This window comes from Aquarana catesbeiana, linkage group LG07 (assembly GCF_042186555.1).
Source record: "Aquarana catesbeiana isolate 2022-GZ linkage group LG07, ASM4218655v1, whole genome shotgun sequence".
Classification (NCBI taxonomy): Eukaryota; Metazoa; Chordata; class Amphibia; order Anura; family Ranidae; genus Aquarana; species Aquarana catesbeiana.
The window spans coordinates 14283183-14307719 of record NC_133330.1 but is presented as its reverse complement, the minus strand read 5'-3'; the positions used below and the strand labels follow the sequence as shown (position 1 = coordinate 14307719).

Sequence of the window (24537 nt, the reverse complement as noted above, 5' to 3'; positions counted from 1 at the left end):
ACTTGGCCCGGGGACCAAATCGGGGACAGACTTGGTCCAGGGACAAAACTGGGGACAGACTTGGTCCGGGGACAGTGTCCTCAGTCCAGGGATTGTCCCCGGAAACGTCTGGTCATCCTAGATTAAATACCACCAAAAAGAAAGCTCTATCTGTCTTAAAAAAATCATAAAAACTTTGTATGGGTACAGTGTTGCGTGACTGCGCCAATTGTCATTCAAAGTGTGACAGCGCTGAAAGCTGAAAATTGGCCTGGGCAGGAAGGGGGTAAAAGTGCCCGGTATTGAAGTGGTTATATAGAATGACTGTCAGGATCCTCGTCCTTTTATGTCTACATAAAACGACTTCCTATGTGCATTGTGAGTCCCCAGGTATATAAAATGAAGGCTGACGTAGACTCTAATGTCGAGGGTGGTAAACTTTATTTTCATATAACAACCATCTGAAGGAAGAAAAAAAAAAAAAAATCACAACAGAAACGGTGAATCTTATTTACACAGAAACTGGACGGCACGCAGTGTGCGAGGAACATGCGGACACCGTATATATACAAACACACACCCTGCGGAAAGCTGACCATTGGGGACACAACACAGCACCGCCGGAGGGTATAGTATATGGACACACAGAACGAGGGCGCCCCCCGATGGCGGCTCGCCATTCCTCGCTACCCTCGGAGACATCAAAAGGTGACACCCGGCGGTGACAGGGCGGACGAGTATGCCACAATGTTCCCAAATGTCTGGGGGTGGGAGCAAGAAGACAAGCTGAGAATTAAAGAGAGTGGTGGTGGTTGGAGGGAGAGCGGAGGCACGAAGAGGAGGAGGAGGAGGAGGAGGCACAACAGATATCACCATTCACTGCCACATACCCTGGACATCCTAATTCAAAGATATCAAAACACACTGACCTCTCCTCCTCTCCTAATATAAAGATATCAGAACACACTGTCCTCTCCTCCTAATACACAGATATCAGAACACACTGACTGCTCCTCCTCCTAATCAGGGCCTTCTTTAACACAGGGCAAAAGGGGCAGCTGCCCCGGGCTCAGTCATTGTTGTTGGGCCCAAAGTAGCTGCCCGTTGAGCCCGCACTTCCCCCAAATTGTTGATAAGTGAATTTGGGAGGGCCCAAAAAAATCAATGCCCAGGGTTTAATTAATTAATGGTAAAGCTGGCCCTGCTCCTAATACACAGATATCAGGACACACTTACCTCTTCTCTCCTCCTAATAGACAGGTATCAGGACACACTGACTTCTCCTCTCCTAATACACAGGTATCAGGACACACTGACTTCTCCTCTCCACCTAATAGACAGGTAACAGGACACACTGACCCCTCCTCTCCTAATACACAGGTATCAGAACACACTGACCTCTCCTCTCCTAATACACAGGTGACCTATCCTCCTAATAATCCTCTAATATAATGAATCTGGCTACTTGGTAACATCCATTGCATATTTTTTTAATTGGCTACATGGCAGGATACAGCAGTAATGCCCTAACATGTTTCGGCTGAAGACCAACTCCAAGTAAGGCTTCAGCCAAAACATGTTAGTTACATTCTAAAGACATTCGGGCCAGAGCACTGGTATCAGAACACGCTCACCTCTCCTCCTCCTAATACACAGATATCAGAACACACTGACCTCTCCTCCTCCTAATACACAGATATCAGAACACACTGACCTCTCCTCCTCTCCTAATACACAGGTATCAGAACACACTGACCTCTCCTCTCCTAATACACAGGTATCAGGACACACTGACCTCTCCTCCCCTCCTAATAGACAGGTATCAGGACACGCTGACCTCTCCTCTCCTCTCCTAATACACAGATATCAGGACACGCTGACCTCTCCTCCTCTCCTAATACACAGATATCAGGATACACTGACCTCTCCTCCTCTCCTAATACACAGGTATCAGAACACACTGACCTCTCCTCTCCTAATACACAGGTATCAGAACACGCTGACCTCTCCTCCTCCTAATACACAGATATCAGAACACACTGACCTCTCCTCTCCTAATACACAGGTATCAGGACACACTGACCTCTCCTCCCCTCCTAATAGACAGGTATCAGGACACGCTGACCTCTCCTCTCCTCTCCTAATACACAGATATCAGGACACGCTGACCTCTCCTCCTCTCCTAATACACAGATATCAGGATACACTGACCTCTCCTCCTCTCCTAATACACAGGTATCAGAACACACTGACCTCTCCTCTCCTAATACACAGGTATCAGGACACGCTGACCTCTCCTCCTCCTAATACACAGATATCAGAACACACTGACCTCTCCTCTCTTAATACACAGATATCAAGACACGCTGACCTCTCCTCCTCTCCTAATACACAGGTATCAGGACACACTGACCTCTCCTCCCCTCCTAATAGACAGGTATCAGGACACGCTGACCTCTCCTCTCCTAATACACAGATATCAGGACACGCTGACCTCTCCTCCTCTCCTAATACACAGATATCAGGATACACTGGCCTCTCCTCCTAATAATCCTCTAATATAATGAATCTGGCTACTTGGTAACATCCATTGCATATTTTTTTTATTGGCTACATGGCAGGATACAGCAGTAATGCCCTAACATGTTTCGGCTGAAGAACAAATCCAAGTAAGGCTTCAGCCGAAACACGTTAGCTACATTCTAAAGACATTTGGGCCAGAGCACTGGTTCCCAGTCTCCCAGGTAATTTGCAGTAGAGCATGTTCTCTTTGTTGGAGTCCTCTCCTAATACACAGATATCAGGACACATTGATCCGTCCTCTCCTCCTTATACACCTCCTCGTCCCCCTCCAGTTGCCCCCTGTCTCCTCCATTTCAGTCCAGGACTAAGGTTTGCTCATGTTGTGCTCCCACCCAACCCGTGCCGGTGGTTCTTTGCCCATGTGGCAGTTCCTCCGGGTTCTCCTCAGCCGCTCCTGCTCCGAGCTCCCCTCCTCCTGATCCCCGCTGGGTGAACGCGGAGGAGTCACCCCGGTAGGGGCAGAGTGGCTCCGGCATGGCTGGGTCTTGGCTGTTTCCAGCCCATTGGGGTCGGAGAGGCTGTACCGGACAGGAGGGTAGTGCTGGAAACATCCACTCTGCTCTTCCTCCGTCCGGGAATCTGCGCTGGTTGCGGCATCGGGGCAGCTGGAGAAGTTTCCTTCGCTGAGGGAGGAGACGCCACTGCTGGCACTGCCCGAGAGAGGCGAGTTACTGCCATCCAAGCAGGACTGTGGGCTGGTAGGCGAGGCGGGAATCGTGTGCAAAGGGCTCTGTGGAGAGAAAAGCACTAAATAAGATCCATATATCCCACCATAAGGCCTATACACCCCACCATAAGATCCATACATCCCACCATAAGACCTATACATCCCACCCTATGACCTGTACACCCCACCATAAGATCTGCCATAAGTTCCATACACCCCAACCATAAGATCCGTACACCCCACCATAATATCCGCCATAAGATCCATACATCCTACCATAAATCCTGTATACCCCACCATAAGACCCATGCACCCCACTATAAGAGCCATACACCCCCCATCATAAGACTCCTACACCCCACCATAAGATCCATACATCCCACCATAAGACCCCTACACCCCATCAAAAGATCCATATACCCCACCATAAGACCCATACACCCCACCATAATATCCGCCATAAGATCCATACACCCCACCATAAGTCCTGTACACCCCACCATATGACCCATACATCCCACCGTAAGACCCGTACACCCCATCAAAAGATCCATATACCCCACCATAAGTCCAGTACACCCCACCATAATACCCATACACCCCACCATAAGACCCATACACCCCCCTACCATAAGACTGGTACACCCCACCATAGGACCTGCACACCCCATCATAAGACCTGTACACCCTACCATAAGACCCGTACACTCCACCATAATACCCCTACACTCAACCACAAGGTCCGTACACCCCACCATAAGGTCCGTACACCCAACCATAAGGTCCGTACACCCAACCATAAGGTCCGTACACCCCACAATAAGACCTGTACACTCCACCATCCTGCTTATTAGGAGCATACACATAGCAAATTTGGCAGAGTAACCAATCCCTTGAGGTGATATAGTGCCCAGCTGTACTTGGAGCTCAGTAAAAGTAAATCCTTTTCTTGGAGTACATTAAGAGACACAGGATGAGTAATTCAGATACAAAGGGTTATGCTGCCGCCTCCAGGTGATTGGATTTTGTCAAAGAGGTAAGGACAGCCTAGTACAGTGATGGCAAACCTTGGGCACCCCAGATGTTTTGGAACTACATTTTCCCATGATGCTCATGCACTCCACATCTGGGGTTCGCCATCACTGGCCTAGTGTAACAGTTCCAGTCAGTCTGTCTAAAAGAAGCTGTACCAGAGAGATTGTCTCCAACAGTGTACATCACATCTGGACAGTAGAGGCAAATATACTTGGGGAGAAAAGGGGCCTTGGGTCTCAAGACAACCTTGTCGTAAATATATTACATTTACCGGCCCCTTCTTTTTGTGAATGAACCCAACGAGTAATCATTACCAATCACTCACTGTGTTCAATCATAACTATAGCATAGTAAACTTTGTTGAGTATTCATGGCAAAGGCTAGAAAATCTATGGATCTGATGACAAACTTGCTTAATTTGTTGTTGAACCTGGAAGCCAGGAGGTCCACATACCCCACCTGTGACAGAGGGCCTCAAACCCCCTTGGGTGAAGAGACCATTCCCCTGGTTCCTGACACTGACGGCTGTTTAAGTGCGCCTTCCAATTCTGCATGCCTGGGATGTACAAGGCGCACAGGAATGGAACATGAAGTTCTGCCCAAACCATAATCTGATTGGCTTCACCTTCAGCTGTGAGACTTCTGGATGCTTGATGTAAGCCACTGCCGTGGTGTTGTTGTACTGAAACCTCGTTGGATGACCTTGCAGTCGAGAGGTTCAGCACTGAATGGATAACTGAATCCATAATATTGATTGAAAAATTAGCTTCCTCCAGCAACCAAGTCTCTTGCAATGAGAGAGTGTCCGGGACCTTGGGAAAACCTTCTAGACCAGTTGGAAGAGGGATTTCCCCATCCCCACAGATGGACTCAGAAACCTCCAGATTATGGCAAGCCTGGTTTTGTGGATCAGGTGCATTCAGTGGTCCAGAGACTGCGCCTACTTGTACCACGCTGCAAGAATGTAGCATTTCAATTGTCTGGAGTGAAACTAGGCAGATAAAACTGCTTTGAAAAGAGCCACTACTAATCCCAGGACCCTCATACAAAAAATGGAGGATTGGTTGGCTTTTAGACTGTAGTGTTCAAACATGGCGGTGGAGGGTTTGGACCTTTTCCTGCAGATGGAAGACCTTGGACAGAGAAGATCTAGGTACTCCAAGTGATGAATCCTTGACTAAGCCCAGGACCCTCATACAAAAGATGGAGGGTTGGTTGGCTCTTGGACTGTAGTGTCCAAACATGGAAGTGGAAAGTTTGGACCTTTTTCTGTAGATGGAAGACCTTGGACAGAGAAGATCTAGGCACTCCAAGTGATGAGTCCTTGACTAAGCCCAGGACCCTCATACAAAAGATGGAGGATTGGTTGGCCCTTGGACTGTAGTGTCCAAACATGGGAGTGGAAAGTTTGGTCCTTTTTCTACAGATGGAAGACCCTGCACAGAGAAGTATTTAGGGAAGATCTAGGTACTCCAAGTTTAAGAAAACAAAGAAGAATGGCGGGCACATCCAGAACTAAAATCAAAAGAATTTATTGAAAGTCCATAAAAAATCAAGCCAACATGACAAACATCAATCCAAAAAAGGTGCTCAGTGGACGCGTTTCACACAGACGTTCTTACTCATCACTCCAAGTAATGAGTACTGGACTAAGCCCAGGATCCTCTTACAAAAAATTAAGGGTTGGTCAGCTTCTGGACTGTAGTGTCCAAATATGGCAGTGGAGAGTTTGGACCTTTTCCTGCAGACGGAAGACCCTGCACAGAGAAGTATTCAGGGAAAATCTAGGTACTCCAAGTAATGAGTCCTTGACTAAGCCCAGGGCCCTCATACAAATAATGGAGGGTTGGTTGGCTTCTGGACTGTAGTGTCCAAACATGGGAGAGGAGAGTATGGACCTTTTCCTGCAGATGGAAGATCCTGCACAGAGACGTGTTCAGGAGAAGGCCTAGGTACTCCAAGTAATGAGTCCTGGACTAAGCCCAGGACCCTCATACAAAGAATGGAGGGTTGGTTGGCTTTTGGACTGTAGTTTCCAAACATGGGAGAGGAGAGTTTGGACCTTTTCCTGCAGATGGAAGATCCTGCATAGAGACGTGTTCGGCAGAAGGCCTAGGTACTCCAAGTGGTGAGTCAAATCTTCCCGAACCTCTGCAGAGTTTTGACAGTGGTTCATAGACTGACAGAGTTCCTCAGTAGGAGGTCATCCAGGTATCCCACTATGGGAATGCCCCAAAGACAAAACAGAGAAAGTGCAGAGGTTAGCACCTTGGTAAAAACCCAAGGTGCAGTGGATAGACCAAAAGAAAGGGGAACAAATTGGTAACGTTGAGTGCCCACCGCAAAGAGCTAATGTGCTCGAAAGAGAGGGACATGCAAGTAGACGCTGGCTGACCTGGTAGTTTACATGCAGAAAGTTTGTACTCAAAAGGAAGGTGTTCAGAACTTTTAGATCCAGAAAGGGGCAAACAGCCCCTTTTGCTTTGGGAGCAATGAACAAGTTTGAGTAAAAACCCTAGAAGTTTTCCTTTCACGGAACAATGGCTATGACCCCCTTGGAAAAGTAGCTACATTAGAGTAGCGTAGAGCTCTGCTAGTCTTTGAAGGGATATTGTCAAGTTTGACAATATGAAGAAGGCAGAGTATAAAATTCTACCTTGTAGCACCTGGATACCACATTCTGGATCCAAACGTCTGAAAGGTCCTAGGACCAGTTGGCTGCAAAGACCAACAGATGTCCCCCCCCCCCCCCGGAAACATAACACATTACAGGCCAACACTGCTTCTTCTCCTGTAGAGAATCAGCTGATCCAGAGAGATGCAAAATGATCAAGAGAGTCTTGATAAAGAGCAAAAAAAAGTATGAAAGGCTTTGCTTCTCTCTGAAGAAAAAGCAAAAAAAAAAAACTGGAACATGATGGGAGTGAGAGCTTTGTTCTGCCAGTATCCAATCTCCTGAAGGCAGCAGCATACCCTTATGTACCTGAATTACTCATCTGGTGTCCCTTACCAAATATTATTTCCTGTTAAGTAAATGCATGCTGGGAAATGATAACATTGTTATTTCAGTGCACAAGAAGCTACAAGGACATTGGATTTCTGGCAGGGTCAACAGTTTCCAGTCCTTGCAGAAAATGTGCTTAGCGTGAAAAAAAGCTAACTAATGCATTCACTACATTTAGAGACTAGTAAGCTACAATATATAATATTTTGATAAAAAAAAGATTGCAGCTTACCAGTTTTCAAGATGTAGTGGCAGCAATAGGATTATTTAAAAGTTTTAAAGCATAATAATAATAGGACAATATTGTCCATATCACCCGGGGAACCAGAGTTCAGCCCCCACTACTGAAATATGATAGAATATTATTACTATTATGCACAACCAGGACTGTACATGGCTGTATTCAGGATAAAGATGAATGTTTTCATAGTTCAGCCCTTTGTGTGCAAACCAAGATTTCCCACGAGGTGTAAATCTGTTGCCTGCAATGTGGAGAAATCAGATGCATTTTCCAGGAAACAGGAAACAATGTCCGTTCTTTGTACTGTATCCAGGAATATTTCAGTGCTGGCAAGCGGGGGGTTAATAAGGAGCATTACCTTGCGCAGGGATCTGGTGGGTAATGCAGGCGCTCCGTCCCCCATAGAGGGATGAAAAGCATCAAAGTGCAGAGAGTAATGGCCTTCAGAGACAGAGAAGAGAAGGGAGAAAGTGGGGGATGAAGGAAGAGAAGGAGCAAAAAGTGGGGGTAGTAATAGAGAGAGAAGAGAGGGGAGAGAGAGAGAAGGGGAAGAGACAGAGAAAGGAATAAAGTGAGAGAGGGAAAGGGAGTGGGGGGGGAGGGAAGAAGTGAAGCGATTAAGGGGGAGAGAGATAAGAGGGAGAAGGGGAAGAGATAGAGGGAGGGATAGATAGAGGAGAGGAAAGAAGAGGAGAGAAGAGGAGAAGAAAGAAGAGGAGGGGAGGGGAAAGAAGAAGAAGGAAGAGGAGAGGAGAGGAGGGGAGAGGAGAGGAGAGGAAAGGAGAGAAGAGAAGAGGAAAGAAGAGGAGAGGAGAGAAAGGAAGAGAAGGAGAAAGAAGAGGGGAGGAGAGAGAAGAAGAGGGAAGTAGAGAATAGAAGAGGAGAGGAGATGAAAGAAGAGGAGGGGAGAAGAGGAGGAGAAAGAAGAGGGAAGGAGAGAAGAGGAGAGAAGAGGAGAGGAGAGGAGAGGAAAGAAGAGGAGAGGAGAGAAGAGGAGGAGAAAGAAGAGGGAAGGAGAGAAAAAGAGAGAAGAGGAGAGAAGAGGAGAGGAGAGGAGAGGAAAGAAGAGGAGAGAAGAAGAGAAGAAAGAAGAGGAGGGGAGAGGAAAGAAGAGGAAAGAGGAGGAAAGAGGAGGAAAGAAAAGAAGAGGAGGGGAGAGGAAAGAAGAGGAGAAGAAAGAAGAGGAGGGAAGAGGAAAGACGAGGAGAGGAGAGAAGAGGAGGAGAAAGAAGAGGGGAGGAGAGAAGAGAAGAGGAGAGGAGAGGAGAGGAAAGGAGGAGAAAGAAGAGGGGAGGAGAGAAGAGGAAAGGAACGAAGAGGAAGGAAGAGGAGATTAGAGAAGAGAAGAGAGAAGAGAAGAGAGAAGAGAAGAGAAGAGAAGAGAAGAGAAGAGAAGAGGAAAGAAGGAGGGGAGAGAAGAGGAGAGGAGAGGAGAGAAGAGAAGAGGAGAGAAGAGGAGAAGAGAAGAAATAAGAGGGGAGGAGAGAAAAGAAGAGGAGAGGAGAGAAGAGGAGGAGAAAGAAGAGGGGAGGAGAGAAAAGAAGAGGAGAGGAAAGAAGAGGAGGAGAGAGGAAAGAAGAGGAGGAGAAAGAAGAGAGGGGAGGAGAGGAGAGGAGAGGCAAGGGAAGAAAGGAAGACCAGACATAAGAGAGACAGGATTGGAAAAGGAGGAAAGGAGGGGGGGGGGGAGAGAAAATGAGAGTTTAAAACTTCCAAAATAAGACAAGAACAATGTATCAGTATTTTTTAAATGACCCCCCCCCCTCATCTCCCCACTGCATCCCTCCACTCCATTAGACAGTACATACCCTGGGTCAGGCCTCTGGGGGTCCCGGTGGGAGTGAGGACACTCCCGACATGGGTTGTCAGGAAAGGAAGAGATTCTCTGGTCCCGCTGTCCAAACTCCAACTGCTTGGTGCTGCCAGGACTGATGCAGGACAGTACATTGCAGTGACCAGGAGAGGGCGATGGCAATACAGCCAGGACACCAAAAGTGCGAAAATCAGGAATAGTGAAAAAGTAAGAAAAAAATAACGCAATCAGTACAAGTACAGATATTGGAAAGATCTTAAAAAAAAGTTATCTGCTTTAAAAGTGTATCACTATAATACAAATACAGTTGAATAGTGCAAAGGGCAATGATGATCATAAATATTCAGATCTTGTACGGTAATGATATTTGTATGTTCACACAGACATGGGATAAATGTACGTCATCCATAAATAATTCATCATACACAAAGCCAGGTCACATTAAAGGTCAGAGTGGAGTTAAGGGTCAGGTTAGAGATTAGAGTTAGACTTAGATTGAGGGTTAAGTTTTGATTTAAAGGGGGTTGTAAACCTTCACGGTTTTTCACCTTAATGCATTCTGTGCATTAATATTCGCTGCAATCGCGGAATCCCGCATCACGGGAAACATGTCACCCAAAAAAAAGTTCAGGAGCTACTTTTGAGCGACATGCTTCCTGCGGTGCGGGTTTGCCGCGATTGCAGCGCGAATTATAGTGCGACAATCGCGGCAGGCCCGCGCCGCGATTTTAGGCGTCATTCAAATAAATGGCATGTCAAATGCGGGTCCCGCGAGTTGTCGTTCACACATCGGCGCTTTCAAATCGTGGGAAATCTGCCCGCGATTCAAAACGCTGAAGTGTGAATGCAGCCTAAGTTTTCAAGTATAAAATGTTGAAACATCAAAAGACTAGACATGTGCAATTCGTTTTGTTCCGAAATAGTTTAACGAATTTTGACAAATTCGTAGATTCAGAAATATCGGAATTAACGAAAACCTGTTTAATGAATTTTCCAGAATATTCGAAAATTCTGATTTTTCCAAATATTCAGAAATTCAAAATTTCGGAAATTCGAACATTTGGAAATTTGAATATCCAAAAATTCGGAAATTCGAAAATAAAAATGAAAATTTGAAAATTCAAAAGAATGAATATCCGAAAAAATAAGAATGAAAATCCTAAAATTAGAAAACCCGAAAATTCGAAAATCTGAAATAATAACGAACTAAAATTCGAACATTCGGAAATTTGAAAATCCAAAAATTTGGAAATTCGAAAATAAGAGTGAAAATCTGAAAATTCAAAAGAATGAAAATCCGAAAATAAGAATGAAAATACAAAAATTAGAAAACCCGAAAATTTGAAAATCTGAAATAATAACTAACTAATAATAACTTAACTATTAAATTATAGGTATTGGAATTTCCTTTCAAATTTGGCTGTTAGTGAACGTGACGAATACGAATTTATCCGAAGTTATGAATTATCCAAAATAAAGAATGCCGCATCTAAAAAAATGGAATGGAATAAATTAATAATAAATAGTAATAATAAAAAGTAATTTGTCAGGTTCCGTTCGTTTAAATACAGCATTCGTTTTTTTGGATAATTCGTAACTTCGGATAAATTCGTATTCATTACATTCACTAACAGCCAAATTTGAAAGCAAATTCCAATGCCTATAATTTAATAGTTTAGTAATAGTTAAGTTAATATTAGTTATTATTTCAGATTTTCGAATTTTCGTTCTTTTGAATTTTTGGATTTTTTCATTCTTAGTTTCGGATTTTCACATTTCCGAATTTCTGAACTTTCAGATTTCCCAATTTCGACTTCCGAATTTTCGAATTTACGGATTTCCGAATTTACGACCCCAAAAACGAATGAAATGAAAACGAACAAATTTTCTTGGCAGTGCACATGTCTACAAAAGACAGTATGTTCTAAAACAATTGGTGTCATTCAGGTTTTTTTTATTCCTGACTTTATTTATCTGTAAATAATAGTGGCTCACTTACACATGCAAAACCCCCTGGGTCACATAAAACATACCAATCTGCTCTTATTCTGCTAATAATCATTTGCCCACCAAACACACAATAAAAACTGGATGCCACTTTGGTGTCTATAAGGATCCTTGGGGGGTAGTAAGTCTAACCATCTGCGGATTTATACAGTAGACATGTGCAATTAGTTTAGTTCCGAATTCGTTTTTTAACAAATTTTGACATATTTGTTAATTCCGAAATTTCCAAATTTCGAATTTCTAAATTTTCAAAAATTTGAAATTTCGGAATTTCGGAAATTGGAAAATTCTTAATTTCAGAAATTCTAAATTTCGGAAATTCTAAATTTCTGAAATTAGAAATTCGGAAACTGGAAATTTGAAATTGAAAAATTGGAGATTTCAAAAATTCGAATTCGGAAATTCGAAATTTCATAAATTTCAAAATTCTAAAATTTGGAAATTTGAAAATCCAAAAATAAGAATGAAAATCTGAAAATTCAAAAACCCGAAAATCTGATATAATAACTAACTAATAATAAATATTAAATTATAGGTATTGGAATTTCCTTTCAAATTTGGCTGTTAGTGAACGTAACGAGTACGAATTTATCCCAAGTTACGAAAGTATCTGAAATAACGAATGCTGTATCTAAACGAATGGAACGTAATGATCTAATAATAATAAATAACAATAATAAAACCTTTTTATTATTATTATTTATTATTAATTTGTTCCATTCCATTTGTTTAGATGCGGCATTCGTTATTTTGGATAATTTGTAACTTCAGATAACTTTGTATTTGTTACGTTCACAAACAGCCAAATTTGAAAGGAAATTCTAATATCTATAATTTAATAGTTAGTTATTATTAGTTATTATTGCAAATTTTACTTATTTTCTTTTTTTTTTTCAGATTTTCAAATTTTCAGATTTTCAAATTTTTGAATTTCCAAATTTCCGAATTCCGAAAATTTTACTGATTTTCTTTCTTTTTTTCAGATTTTCGAATTTTTGGATTTTCGAATTTCCGAATTCCGAAAATTTTACTGATTTTCCTTCTTTTTTTCAGATTTTCGAATTTTTGGATTTTCGAATTTCCGAATTCCGAAATTTGGAAAATTCGGATTTAAAAATTTTTACTGATTTTCTTTCTTTTTTTCAGATTTTCAAATTTCCGAATTCCGAAATTCGGAAAATTCAGAATTAGAAAATTTTACTGATTTTCTTTCTTTTTTTCTGATTTTCGAATTTTTGAATTTCTGAATTCCGAAATTCGGAAAATTTGGAATTAGAAAATTTTACTGATTTTCTTTCTTTTTTTCAGATTTTCGAATTTTTTAATTTCCGAAATTCGGAAATTGGAAATTCGAAAATTAGGAAATTCGGAAATTTGAAATTCGAATTTTCAAAAAAAGAAAAAAAACGAGAACAAAATAATTTTTTGTCAGTGCACATGTCTATTCTACAGCATAAAGTGCATAGAGGTGGTCACCTTTCTCGGCCACAGAGAGGTTGGGATCGCTGCAGGGCTTGCAGGGCCCGAGGACTTGCTGGAATAGGGCCCGCGGGTAGACGCAGCGCTGGGACACCACCAGGAGAGACCAAAAAAAAGAAAACAGAAAGGAGTTTGAATCCGTCCTTCAAATTACAGATCTTAGAACGCTGACATTCTATTCTATATACATTCTATAAGGCCTATTTACTATTACTATTCTATACCTGTGCGTTTTCTGCGCCGGTTTGATACATGGCGCTACTGGGCCGGTCCCGTGGTGCCGGAAGCAGCATCACCAAGTCTCGTGAATGTCTGTATTTATCAGGTAGGGAGGGAGAACCTGTAAGGGGAGGAATATGGAAAGGTTTATGACCCAACATTCCACATTTTAGACACAAAGAGGTTTATTTTATAAACAAATATAAACCGCCTTGTAATGTGTCCGATATGTGTATTTCCTCCGCTCGCCAGCTCCATCTAGTGGCCACAATGCAGTATTTTTTCTGAAACGCCTCAATCAGGAAAATACTGCATTATGGCCACTAGATGAAGCTGAGGAAATACACATATTAGACACATTACAGCAGGGATAGGCAACCTGGGGCCCCTCCAGCTGTTGCAGAACTACAAGTCCCATCATGCCTCTGGGAGTATTTGTAACTGCCAGCCATGCAATGCCTCATGGGAAATATACTTCCACAACAGATGGAGGGCCCCAGGTTGCCTCCCCCTGCATTACCGGGTTTATTCGCTATGGCGGTGCAAATGCTGAGATATTTGCCCAGCTAAATTCTTTTATACACAGACCCCAAACTGTGAGCACCAGAATTCTGCTCAGAGGCCTCAGGATTTTACCCCCCGCCGGAGAAGCAGTATGTAGCAATGAGCCAAAATGTTTTCCATTGGTCGGGCAATTCTGGTACAACTTTCATGAACAATTTGTCTTTCATTTCTCTGCCTTTCACACTAAAGAAAGAAGTTTTGAACCGAGCAAAACTTTACATTGAGCCCCCCCGCAGCTCCCATTTCTACCTACCGCGTGTGCTGGAGGGGGCGGAGTTCACCAGCTGGGATGGTGCGGAGTGGGTGGAGCTGAGGCTGGAGGAGGAGGGACTTGTGTAGGATGAAGATAATGCAGAAACGTTAGTGATGGATCCAGCGTGGAGGGAGTGGGGGAGCAGCATCTGAAAGACAAAACAGTCAGAACGGAAGTATGACAGAATGGAAGGATGACAGACTCACCCGGGACAGAGGCTTTTGGAGAGGACTGAATGTCGGCCTCTTGCTTACAGATTATGGGCCCTGGCATTTGGGGTACCCTTGAGGTGTTGTTACTTTGGCTTCGGGTCCTTGTCCCCCAGGACACACAGACTCTGGGGACCCTGTATTTGCCATATTAGCAATAATGACTGATTCATACTGTTGGGACTCATACTGTGAGGAGATGCTAATATCACCAACTCCACTCACCTGTCTGATGTCCGCTATAATGTGTTTAATGTAAATGAGTCTAGTCTGGCTTACCACAGCTTCTAAGGGTATTCCACACATTGTTGTTTGTTCTAATTAACCCTGTGTTGATGTTTATGGTAATGTGTATTGAATAGTCACTGAGCAGGAGACGTAAAGTCTGAAACCCAAAGGTCATGTCTCAGAGTCACCTAGTCTGGGTAAATGATTTAGTAAACTAGCGCATGTAAATTAGGTTACAGTTGTATTGGTAATATAAGCAGGAGGGGGGAATCTCCTCTAACCGTATATAAAGACTTGTAATTTTGGTTCTAATAAATGAGTCCATGTTAGCATCTAAGCAAGTCTCGTCTTGTTTTGTGCTTGGGAGCGGTTGGAATATCTGATATCTAGATTCAGACGGGGAGGAAGTGGTATACTGACAGAAGCACTCAAGCGGAGGGTGGGACATTCCGTGACAGAAAGGATGACAGAACGGAAGGATAATGGTGGATGACGGAATGGAAGGATGACAGAATGGAAGGATGATGGTGGATGACAGAATGGAAGGATGATGGTGGATGACGGAATGGAAGGATGATGGAATTGAAGGATGACAGAATGGAAGGATGATGGTGGATGACGAAATGGAAGGATGATGGTGTATGACGGAATGGAAGGATGGTGGTGGATCACGGAATGGAAGGATGATGTTGGATGACGGAATGGAAGGATGATGATGGATGACGGAATGGAAGATGATGGTGGATGATGGAATAGAAGGATGATGGTGGATGACAGAATGGAAGGATGACAGAATGGAAGACGATGGTGGATGATGGAATGGAAGGATGATGGAATGGAAGGATGACAGAATGGAAGGATGATGGTGTATGATGGAATGGAAGGATGATGGTGGATAACACAATGGCAGGATGATAGAATGCATGACAGAATGGAAGGATGACAGAATAGAAGGATGACAGAAGATGACAGAAGAGAAGGATGAGAGAATAGAAGGATGACAGAAGATAACAGAAGAGAAGGATGAGAGAATTCAAGGATGACAGAAGAGAAGGATGACAGAAGATGACAGAATGAAAAGATGAGAGAATTGAAGGATGACAGCGAGTCTTAACCGGCAACTAAGAATACAATAGAAGATGGCAGCCATAAAGAGGTGAGTCCAGCCTTGGGCGTGGGATGTAAAGTGATGGGATATTTGGGGCATGGGATGTAAAGTAATGGAATATTTGGGGTGTGGGATGTAAAGTGATGGGATATTTGGGGTGTAGGATGTAAAGTGATGAGATATTTGGGGCGTGGGATGTAAAGTGATGGAATATTTGGGGTGTGGGATGTAAATTGATGGGATATTTGGGGTGTGGGATGTAAAGTGATGGAATATTTGGGGCGTGGGATGTAAAGTGACGGGATATTTGGGGTGTGGGATGTAAAGTGATGGGATATTTGGGGTGTGGGATGTAAAGTGATGAGATATTTGGGGTGTGGGATGTAAAGTGATGGGACGTTTGGGGTGTGGGATGTAAAGTGATGGGATATTTGGGGTGTGGGATCTAAAGTGATGAGATATTTGGGGTGTGGGATGTAAAGTGATGGAATATTTGGGGTGTGGGATGTAAAGTGATGAGATATTTGGGGTGTGGGATGTAAAGTGATGGGACGTTTGGGGTGTGGGATGTAAAGTGATGGAATATTTGGGGCGTGGGATGTAAAGTGATGGGATATTTGGGGCGTGGGATGTAAAGTGATGGAATATTTGGGGCGTGGGATGTAAAGTGATGGAATATTTGGGGCGTGGGATGTAAAGTGATGGGATATTTGGGGCGTGGGATGTAAAGTGATGGGACGTTTGGGGTGTGGGATGTAAAGTGATGGGATATTTGGGGTGTGGGATCTAAAGTGATGAGATATTTGGGGTGTGGGATGTAAAGTGATGGAATATTTGGGGTGTGGGATGTAAAGTGATGAGATATTTGGGGTGTGGGATGTAAAGTGATGGGACGTTTGGGGTGTGGGATGTAAAGTGATGGAATATTTGGGGCGTGGGATGTAAAGTGATGGGACGTTTGGGGTGTGGGATGTAAAGTGATGGGACGTTTGGGGTGTGGGATGTAAAGTGATGAGATATTTGGGGTGTGGGATGTAAAGTGATGGAATATTTGGGGTGTGGGATGTAAAGTGATGAGATATTTGGGGTGTGGGATGTAAAGTGATGGGACGTTTGGGGTGTGGGATGTAAAGTGATGGAATATTTGGGGCGTGGGATGTAAAGTGATGGGATATTTGGGGCGTGGGATGTAAAGTGATGGAATATTTGGGGCGTGGGATGTAAAGTGATGGGATATTTGGGGCGTGGGATGTAAAGTGATGGAATATTTGGGGCGTGGGATGTAAAGTGATGGGATATTTGGGGCGTGGGATGTAAAGTGATGGGATATTTGGGGCGTGGGATGTAAAGTATTGGGATATTTGGGGCGTGGGATGTAAAGTGATGGGTTATGTGGGGTGTGGGATGTAAAGTGATGGGACGTTTGGGGTGTGGGATGTAAAGTGATGGGTTATGTGGGGTGTGGGATGTAAAGTGATGGGATATTTGGGGCGTGGGATGTAAAGTGATGGGATATTTGGGGCGTGGGATGTAAAGTGATGGGATATTTGGGGTGTGGGATGTAAAGTGATGGGATATTTGGGGTGTGGGATGTGAAGTGATGGGATATTTGGGGTGTGGGATGTGAAGTGATGGGATATTTGGGGCGTGGGATGTAAAGTGATGGGATATTTGGGGCGTGGGATGTGAAGTGATGGGATATTTGGGGCGTGGGATGTAAAGTGATGGGATATTTGGGGCGTGGGATGTAAAGTGATGGGATATTTGGGGTGTGGGATGTAAAGTGATGGAATATTTGGGGCGTGGGATGTAAAGTGATGAGATATTTGGGGTGTGGGATGTAAAGTGATGGAATATTTGGGGCGTGGGATGTAAAGTGATGGGATATTTGGGGCGTGGGATGTAAAGTGATGGGATATTTGGGGCGTGGGATGTAAAGTGATGGGATATTTGGGGCGTGGGATGTAAAGTGATGGGATATTTGGGGCGTGGGATGTAAAGTGATGGAATATTTGGGGCGTGGGATGTAAAGTGATGGGATATTTGGGGCGTGGGATGTAAAGTGATGGAATATTTGGGGCGTGGGATGTAAAGTGATGGGATATTTGGGGCGTGGGATGTAAAGTGATGGAATATTTGGGGTGTGGCGGGACTCACCTGCATAGAGTAGGGGTCTTCGTTCTCACTGTCCACCGCGGTGGGTGTGGTCCCGGTGTCGCTGGAGGTGTGAGATGAGAGCGAGGAGGATGAATGTCGCACGGAGCCGAGGACCACCAGAGGGCTGCAGACAACAATAACATTCAGGGTCACATACACTGCGGATGTGGAAGGAGGAAAGCGATCGTCGATCGTCTCATAGGAGGTACCTGTGTCTGTGGAGGAGTCTCAGGCTGTCGTTATTTAGCGCTCCGTGCGATAGGAGGATGTTTCCGCGAGGAAGCGGCGCACAGGACGGATTCATCTTCTCCAGTGTAGGAAACTCCTGGGGGGCGTACAAGAAAAGCTGCACAGCTCAGCGCGGGATGCATTGGTCATCATGGGCACATATGTATTGGCAATCAGTTCTCACATTCAGGGCGGGGCTTATTTTTTGGGGGGGGGATGCGTTTTGCGGTCGCTGCCGCTGTGAATTCAAAATTTGCGGTCCTGGCTGGGAGAATTTTTTCGTTAGCCATAATGCAATGCATGGCCTTTGAACCTTGGTCAGCAGGCATAGGATGGCCAATAAGGGGGTCCTTATTATGGGCCGGGCCCCTCGCTATAAAGGAAGGTGCAAAGAGCAGCCATAAGGGCCTATTTATGAAAAGATTTGCTGCATAAATGCCTCAGCATCCGCACAGCCGTCATAAATAATCCCTATTTATTTTCTTATGATTAGCAGCTCCATCTAGTGGCCATAATGCAGCACTTTCCTGAAATACCAGAATAAGGAAAATACAGCATAATGGCCACTAGATGGAGCTGGTGATCATAGAAAATACACATATGAAACACATTACAGGGATTATTTGTGATTGTCGACCCCCTCTAGTAACCATAATGCAGCATTTTCCTAAAATATCTCAATCAGAAAAATACAACATAATGGCCACTATATGGAGCTGACAATCATAACAAATGCAATGTGTCTCATATGTGTATTCGCTATGATTGTCAGCTCAGTCTAAAGGCCATAACGCAGCATTTTCCTGAAATACCAAAATTAGGAAAATACAACATATTGGCCACTAGATGGAGCTGGCGATCATAGAAAATACACATATGAGACACATTACAGGAATTATTCGTAATGGCTGTGCAAACAGTTTATTTTCTTATGATTGTCGGCTCCATCTAGTGACCATAATGCGGAATTTTCCCGAAATGCCTCAAACAGGAAAATACCACTTAATGGCCACTAGATGGAGCTGACGATCATAGCTCACAGTGTGCGGTGAAATCAGAGGAGCCGCTACAACTAGGCAAGACTGGAGGGGAGGCCGGAGGGGGGATATAAAAATCATCTCTAATTTCAGCCAGAAAGTTTTGTAGACAATAAAATGAGGAGGTTTTTTACCTGGTACAGGCTGGAGCGCATGACCTGGAACTGGTCTACCAGCTTCTTGTGCAGCGGCCGCATCTCGGGGTGTACGCAACGCTCGTGTACCGCCAGCCCCACCCCCAACACGTGTACCTGGAACAGGAGACATATTATTGTACCTTATGTAACGCCTGGGCCATCAACTATTACAATCAAACACAACTCACTGAAATCCGACAAACACGCCGACCTGAGTTCACAAAAACTGATTTGATTCGTAACTTATATAGTCACACAATAAGATCTTATAGAAATATCTGAAAGAAGAACTGTCTGTACTGCATCGCAGCATGAAATCAGAGTCAAATTCTCATCGAACTGCAGTTTGCCACCATCTTTATATCCCTTCATTATATACCTTCTCCTATATACCCCCAATATATCCCTTCATTATATACCTTCTCCTATACACCCTCCCCTAATATATCCCTTCATTATATACCTTCTCCTATATACTCCACCGAAAATATCCCCTCATTATATACATGGTCCTATATACTCCCCCCCCCAATATATTCCTTCATCATATACCCCCCATTATATCTCCTCATTATATACCTGCTCCTATATACACCCCACCCCAATATATCTCTATATATACCCCCCTATTATATACCTGCTCCTATATACGCCCTATTATATACCTGCTCCTATAATCCTATATACCCCCCATTATATCTCCTAATTATGTACCTGCTCCTATATACCCCCGCCCCAAAAAAATCTCCTCATTATATACCTGCTCCTATATACTCCCCCCCAATATATCCCTTCATTATATACCTCCTATTATATCTTCTCATTATATACCTGCCCCTTTATGATCCCCCATTCTATTACTTTATTAAATACCTCTTCCTTTATACCCCTATTATATACCTGCTCCTATATACACCCCCACCCCAATATATCTCTATATATACCCCCCCTATTATATACCTGCTCATATATACTCCCTCCCCCAATATATCCCTTCATCATATATCTGCTCCTATATACCCCCCCCAATATATCCCTTCATCATATACCTGCTCCTATATATCCCCCCCCCCCAATATATCCCTTCATCATATATCTGCTCCTATATACCCCCCCCCAATATATCCCTTCATTATATACCTGCTCCTATATACCCCCCTCAATATATCCCTTCATCAAATACCTGCTCCTATATACTCCCCCCAAAATATCTCCTCATTATATACCTGCTCCTATATACTCCCCCCAGTATATACCTGCTCCTACAGTATATACCCAACTAATATATCACCTCATCATATACCTGCTCATATATACTCCCCCAATATATCCCTTCATTATATACCTGCTCCTTTATACCACCTATTATACACCTGCTCCTATATACCACCTATTATATACCTGCTCCTTTATACCACCTATTATATACCTGCTCCTCTATACCTCCCAAAAAAATATCTCCTCATATACCTGCTCCTATATACTCCCCCCCAATATATCCCTTCATTATATACCCCCCATTATATCTCCTCATTATATACCTGCTCCTATATACACCCCACCCCAATATATCTCTATATATACCTCCTATTATATACCTGCTCCTATATATACCCCACACCAATATATCTCTATATATACCTCCTATTATATACCTGCTCATATATACTCCCCCCAATATATCCCTTCATTATATACCTGCTCCTATATAACCCCCATAATATCACTTTATTATATACCCGTCCCTATACACCCCTATTATATACCTGCATCTATATACACCCCTATTATATACCTGCATCTATATACCCCCTATTATATACCTGCTCCTATATACCCGCCAATATAGCTCCTCATTATATACCTGCTCCTTTACCCCCCCCAATATATCTCATTATATACCTGCATCTATATACCCCCCTATTATATACCTGCTCCTATATACCCCTCATTATATCCCTTTATTATATATCTGCTCCTATATACCCCCCCCCCCCCCCCATTATAACCTTCTCTTTTTAGACCTGCTCCTATATCCCCCCCCCCCCCCCCCCCCAATATATCTCTTCATTATATACCTGCTCCTGCATGAGCTCCTTCAGCTGGCTGATCTTATCTGCATCTTCTGGATGTTGGGCCATGTATTCCTTATCAAAGAATGCCTGGAGGGGAGAGAGAGAGACAGGGGGAGTGAGGCCGAGTGGTGATAGAGAGATAGATAGAGAGATAGATCGAGAGATCGAGAGATAGAGAGATAGAGAGAGAGAGAGAGAGAGATAGAGAGATAGAGAGATAGAGAGAGAGAGAGATAGAGAGATAGAGAGAGAGAGAGATAGATCGAGAGATAGATAGATAGATCGAGAGATAGATAGATAGATAGATAGCCCCTCTATCCTCCTCTGACCTCCTGGTATCGGGTGATTCCTCCATTCACCGCGGCATCGATGACGCCGTTCAGACACATGCTGAGCAGGTTGATGTTTCCATGCAGGTTGTGGTGCTGGTATTGTGTGATCAGAGCCCGCAGCTCTTGTGTCTTGTTAGTCAGAACCTGAATGGCATTCTCCAGCGGACTGACCTCCACCTGCAAAAGACCAACAAAATCTGAAATTAAATTTTTATGCTAAAAAGTTATTACAGTGTTGCAGTCTGATCACTGGGGGAGGGGAGACTCAGAAAATGCTTCCTCCTCCTTCTACAAAGTTACAATGTACAGTCTGATCACTGGGGGGGGGGGCTCAGGAAATGCTTTCTCCTGCCCGTAGCAGACTGATGTCATCATCTCAAAAATAAATATGTTTAAAAAGTAACGGTCCATGTTAAAGAAAACTATATTACCCAGAGAGACCCCAGAGAGGACATATCACATGGGTGACACCCAGAGAGGACATATCACATGGGTGACACCCAGAGAGGACATATCACATCGGTGACACCCAGAGAGAACATATCACATCGGTGACACCCAGAGAGGACATATCACATCGGTGACACCCAGAGAGGACATATCACATCGGTGACACCCAGAGAGGATATATCACATCGGTGACACCCAGAGAGGACATATCACATGGGTGACACCCACAGAGGACATATCACATGGGTGACACCCACAGAGGACATATCACATCGGTGACACCCAGAGAGGACATATCACATCGGTGACACCCAGAGAGGACATATCACATCGGTGACACCCAGAGAGGACATATCACATCGGTGACACCCAGAGAGGACATATCACATCGGTGACACCCACAGAGGACATATCACATGGGTGACACCCAGAGAGCACATATCACATCGGTGACACCCAGAGAGGATATATCACATCGGTGACACCAAAATATAAACCTGCACAGAATATCATACTTTGTAGAACAATCTCAGAGACTCATTACCAGCTCTCTCTTCTGTACTTCAAACCAGCAGGAGATTCCCGGGAGACTGTGAGACAGCGTGAGAGTGCTCCGCTCTATCCATAGACTCTGAGAGAGAGAGGAGAGAAAAGAGAGTGAGAGAGAAAATAGAGAAGAGAGGGAGGAGAAGAGAGAGCAGAGAAAGAGAGGACAGGGAGGAGAGAGAGAGAAGAAAGAGAGGAGAAAAGAGGCGAGAGGAGAGAAAAGAAAGAAAGAAAGAAAGAAAGAAAGAAAGAAAGAAAGAAAGAAAGAAAGAAAGAAAGAAAGAAAGAAAGAAAGAAAGAAAGAAAGAAAGAAAGAGAGAGAAAGAAAGAAAGAAAAAAATACATGAGAGAAAGGAGGGAGAGAGAAGAAAGAGAGAAATAAAGACAGGAGAAAAGAGAGAGAAGAAGAAAAAGAAAGAGATGGGCAGAAAAAAAGAGAGACAGCAAAGAGAAGAGGAAAGGGAGAAGAGAGAGAGAGAGAGAAAGAGAGAGAGAGAGAGAGAGAGAGAGAGAGAGAGAGAGAGAGAGAGAAAGAGAGAGAGTGAGAGAAAAAAAGAGAGGGAGGAGAAGCGAAAAGAAGAGAAAGAGAGGACAGGGAGGAGAGAGGAGAGAGTGAGAGAGAAAATAAAGAGAAGAGAGGAGAGAAAAGAGAGAGAAGAGAAGTGAAAGAGAGGAGAAAGAAAGAAAGAAAGAAAGAAAGAAAGAAAGAAAGAAAGAAAGAAAGAAAGAAAGAAGAAAGAAAGAAAGAAAAAGAGTAATAAGAGAATACAAGAGAGCAAGGGGGGAGAGGGAAGAAAGAGAGAAATAAAGAGAGGAGAAAAGAAATGGACAGAAAAAGAGAGACAGCAAAGAGACATACATAGGTAAAATGATACAAAAAAAAAAAAAAGATAGGGATAGATAGATAGATAGATAGATAGATAGATAGATAGATAGATAGATAGATAGATAGATAGATAAAGAGACAGCAAGAGAGAGAAAGATAGGTAGAAAGAGAGAAAGGGGAGAGAAAAAGAGAGAGAGAGGAGATAGAGAGAAGAGGGGAGGATAGAGAGGGACAAACAAAGAGAGAGAGAGAGAGAGTAGAGGGGGAGGGGGAAGAGATAGATAGATAGATAGATAGATAGATAGATAGATAGATAGATAGATAGATAGATAGATAGATAGATAGATAGATAGATATTGTCAGTGTCCAGAGACAATGCCTACCTTAAACTCGTTGTCTTTATCCCGAGCTCCCCGGTGGAACGGCCGGTCGTACCGGAATCTGCGGACGTTGTTTACTCGGTAGAAGCTCTTTATCCTCTCCGGGACATGATCCATACTGAGGACTCTCGGGGTGTCCGGGAGAGGAGTCACCGCATAAATTTGCAAGTCTAACATGGACAGTCAAGGAACAAACTACCTGACCTCATACTTCCAGACAATCCTTTTCTTCCTCCCATTAGTAACCCATAAAATGAAGATTTTGTATCATTGACCTGCAGCCCTCCAACACCCAAAGAGTCCATCATAAAATCTGGGCCACAGCGTTCTGACATGCAGCTCCACTCTCTGGACACTCTACCCAGCTTAACCTTGAACAAGCGGGACACTCTACCCCGCTGAATCCGGAACAGGCGGGACACTCTACCCAGCTTAATCCAGGACAAGCGGGACACTCTACCCATCTTAACCTGGAACAAGCGGGACACTCTACCCCGCTGAATCCGGAACAGGCAGGACACTTTACCCAGCTTAATCCAGGACAAGCAGAACACTCTGCCCAGCTTAATCCAGGAAAAGCGGGACACTACCCAGTTTAATCCGGGACAAGAAGGACACACTACCCAGCTTAATCCGGTGTTGTCTGCCGAGAAAGTTCCTCTCAGCGGATAAGGACCCCCCTCTACTGCGCAGGCGCAGCGCCTGCGCAGTAGGAGCCGGCGGAAATAGCCGAAGCGAAATAGAATAGAAATCAGCTGTACAAGGCGCCTGTAAGAGGGCCCCTCGCGGGCTCGCTTCGCTCGCCACGCTTCGGGAACGGCCTCGCTGTGCTCGGCACTTTTTTTATTCCCCCTCTAGGTCCACTTGGATGGTGGGGCTTCAACCTGGACCCAGGGCGCAGGTGCCGTGTACAGCTGATTGAAGTTTTTACCCAGCAAAGCAACACAGCAATTTATATATAAAAAAGGAAACTAAAGTTG

General features: G+C 43.9%; 1 protein-coding gene across 14 annotated transcripts in view; it reads right to left on the bottom strand.

The window, feature by feature from the left end:
* Positions 1 to 403: 403 nt before the first annotated feature.
* The window catches only part of DOCK3 (dedicator of cytokinesis 3), a 239580-nt gene continuing 215446 nt past the window's right edge, over positions 404 to 24537 (bottom strand). For 7 of the 14 annotated variants that reach the window (XM_073591624.1, XM_073591628.1, XM_073591629.1 and 4 more), the window contains 13 exons: positions 23561 to 23727; positions 22350 to 22436; positions 21353 to 21532; positions 21027 to 21110; positions 18946 to 19062; positions 17756 to 17892; positions 17547 to 17670; positions 13845 to 13992; positions 13034 to 13148; positions 12806 to 12906; positions 9318 to 9437; positions 7868 to 7950; positions 404 to 3292 (listed from right to left, as the gene is read on the bottom strand). In XM_073591624.1, the coding sequence (XP_073447725.1) occupies positions 2867 to 3292; positions 7868 to 7950; positions 9318 to 9437; positions 12806 to 12906; positions 13034 to 13148; positions 13845 to 13992; positions 17547 to 17670; positions 17756 to 17892; positions 18946 to 19062; positions 21027 to 21110; positions 21353 to 21532; positions 22350 to 22436; positions 23561 to 23727 (1889 nt within the window). In that variant the 3' untranslated portion in view covers positions 404 to 2866. Of the gene's footprint in view, positions 3293 to 7867; positions 7951 to 9317; positions 9438 to 12805; positions 12917 to 13032; positions 13149 to 13844; positions 13993 to 17546; positions 17671 to 17755; positions 17893 to 18945; positions 19063 to 21026; positions 21111 to 21352; positions 21533 to 22349; positions 22437 to 23560; positions 23728 to 24537 lie in introns of all 14 variants that reach the window. The other 7 variants (XM_073591626.1, XM_073591633.1, XM_073591635.1 and 4 more) reach the window with 5 other exon arrangements.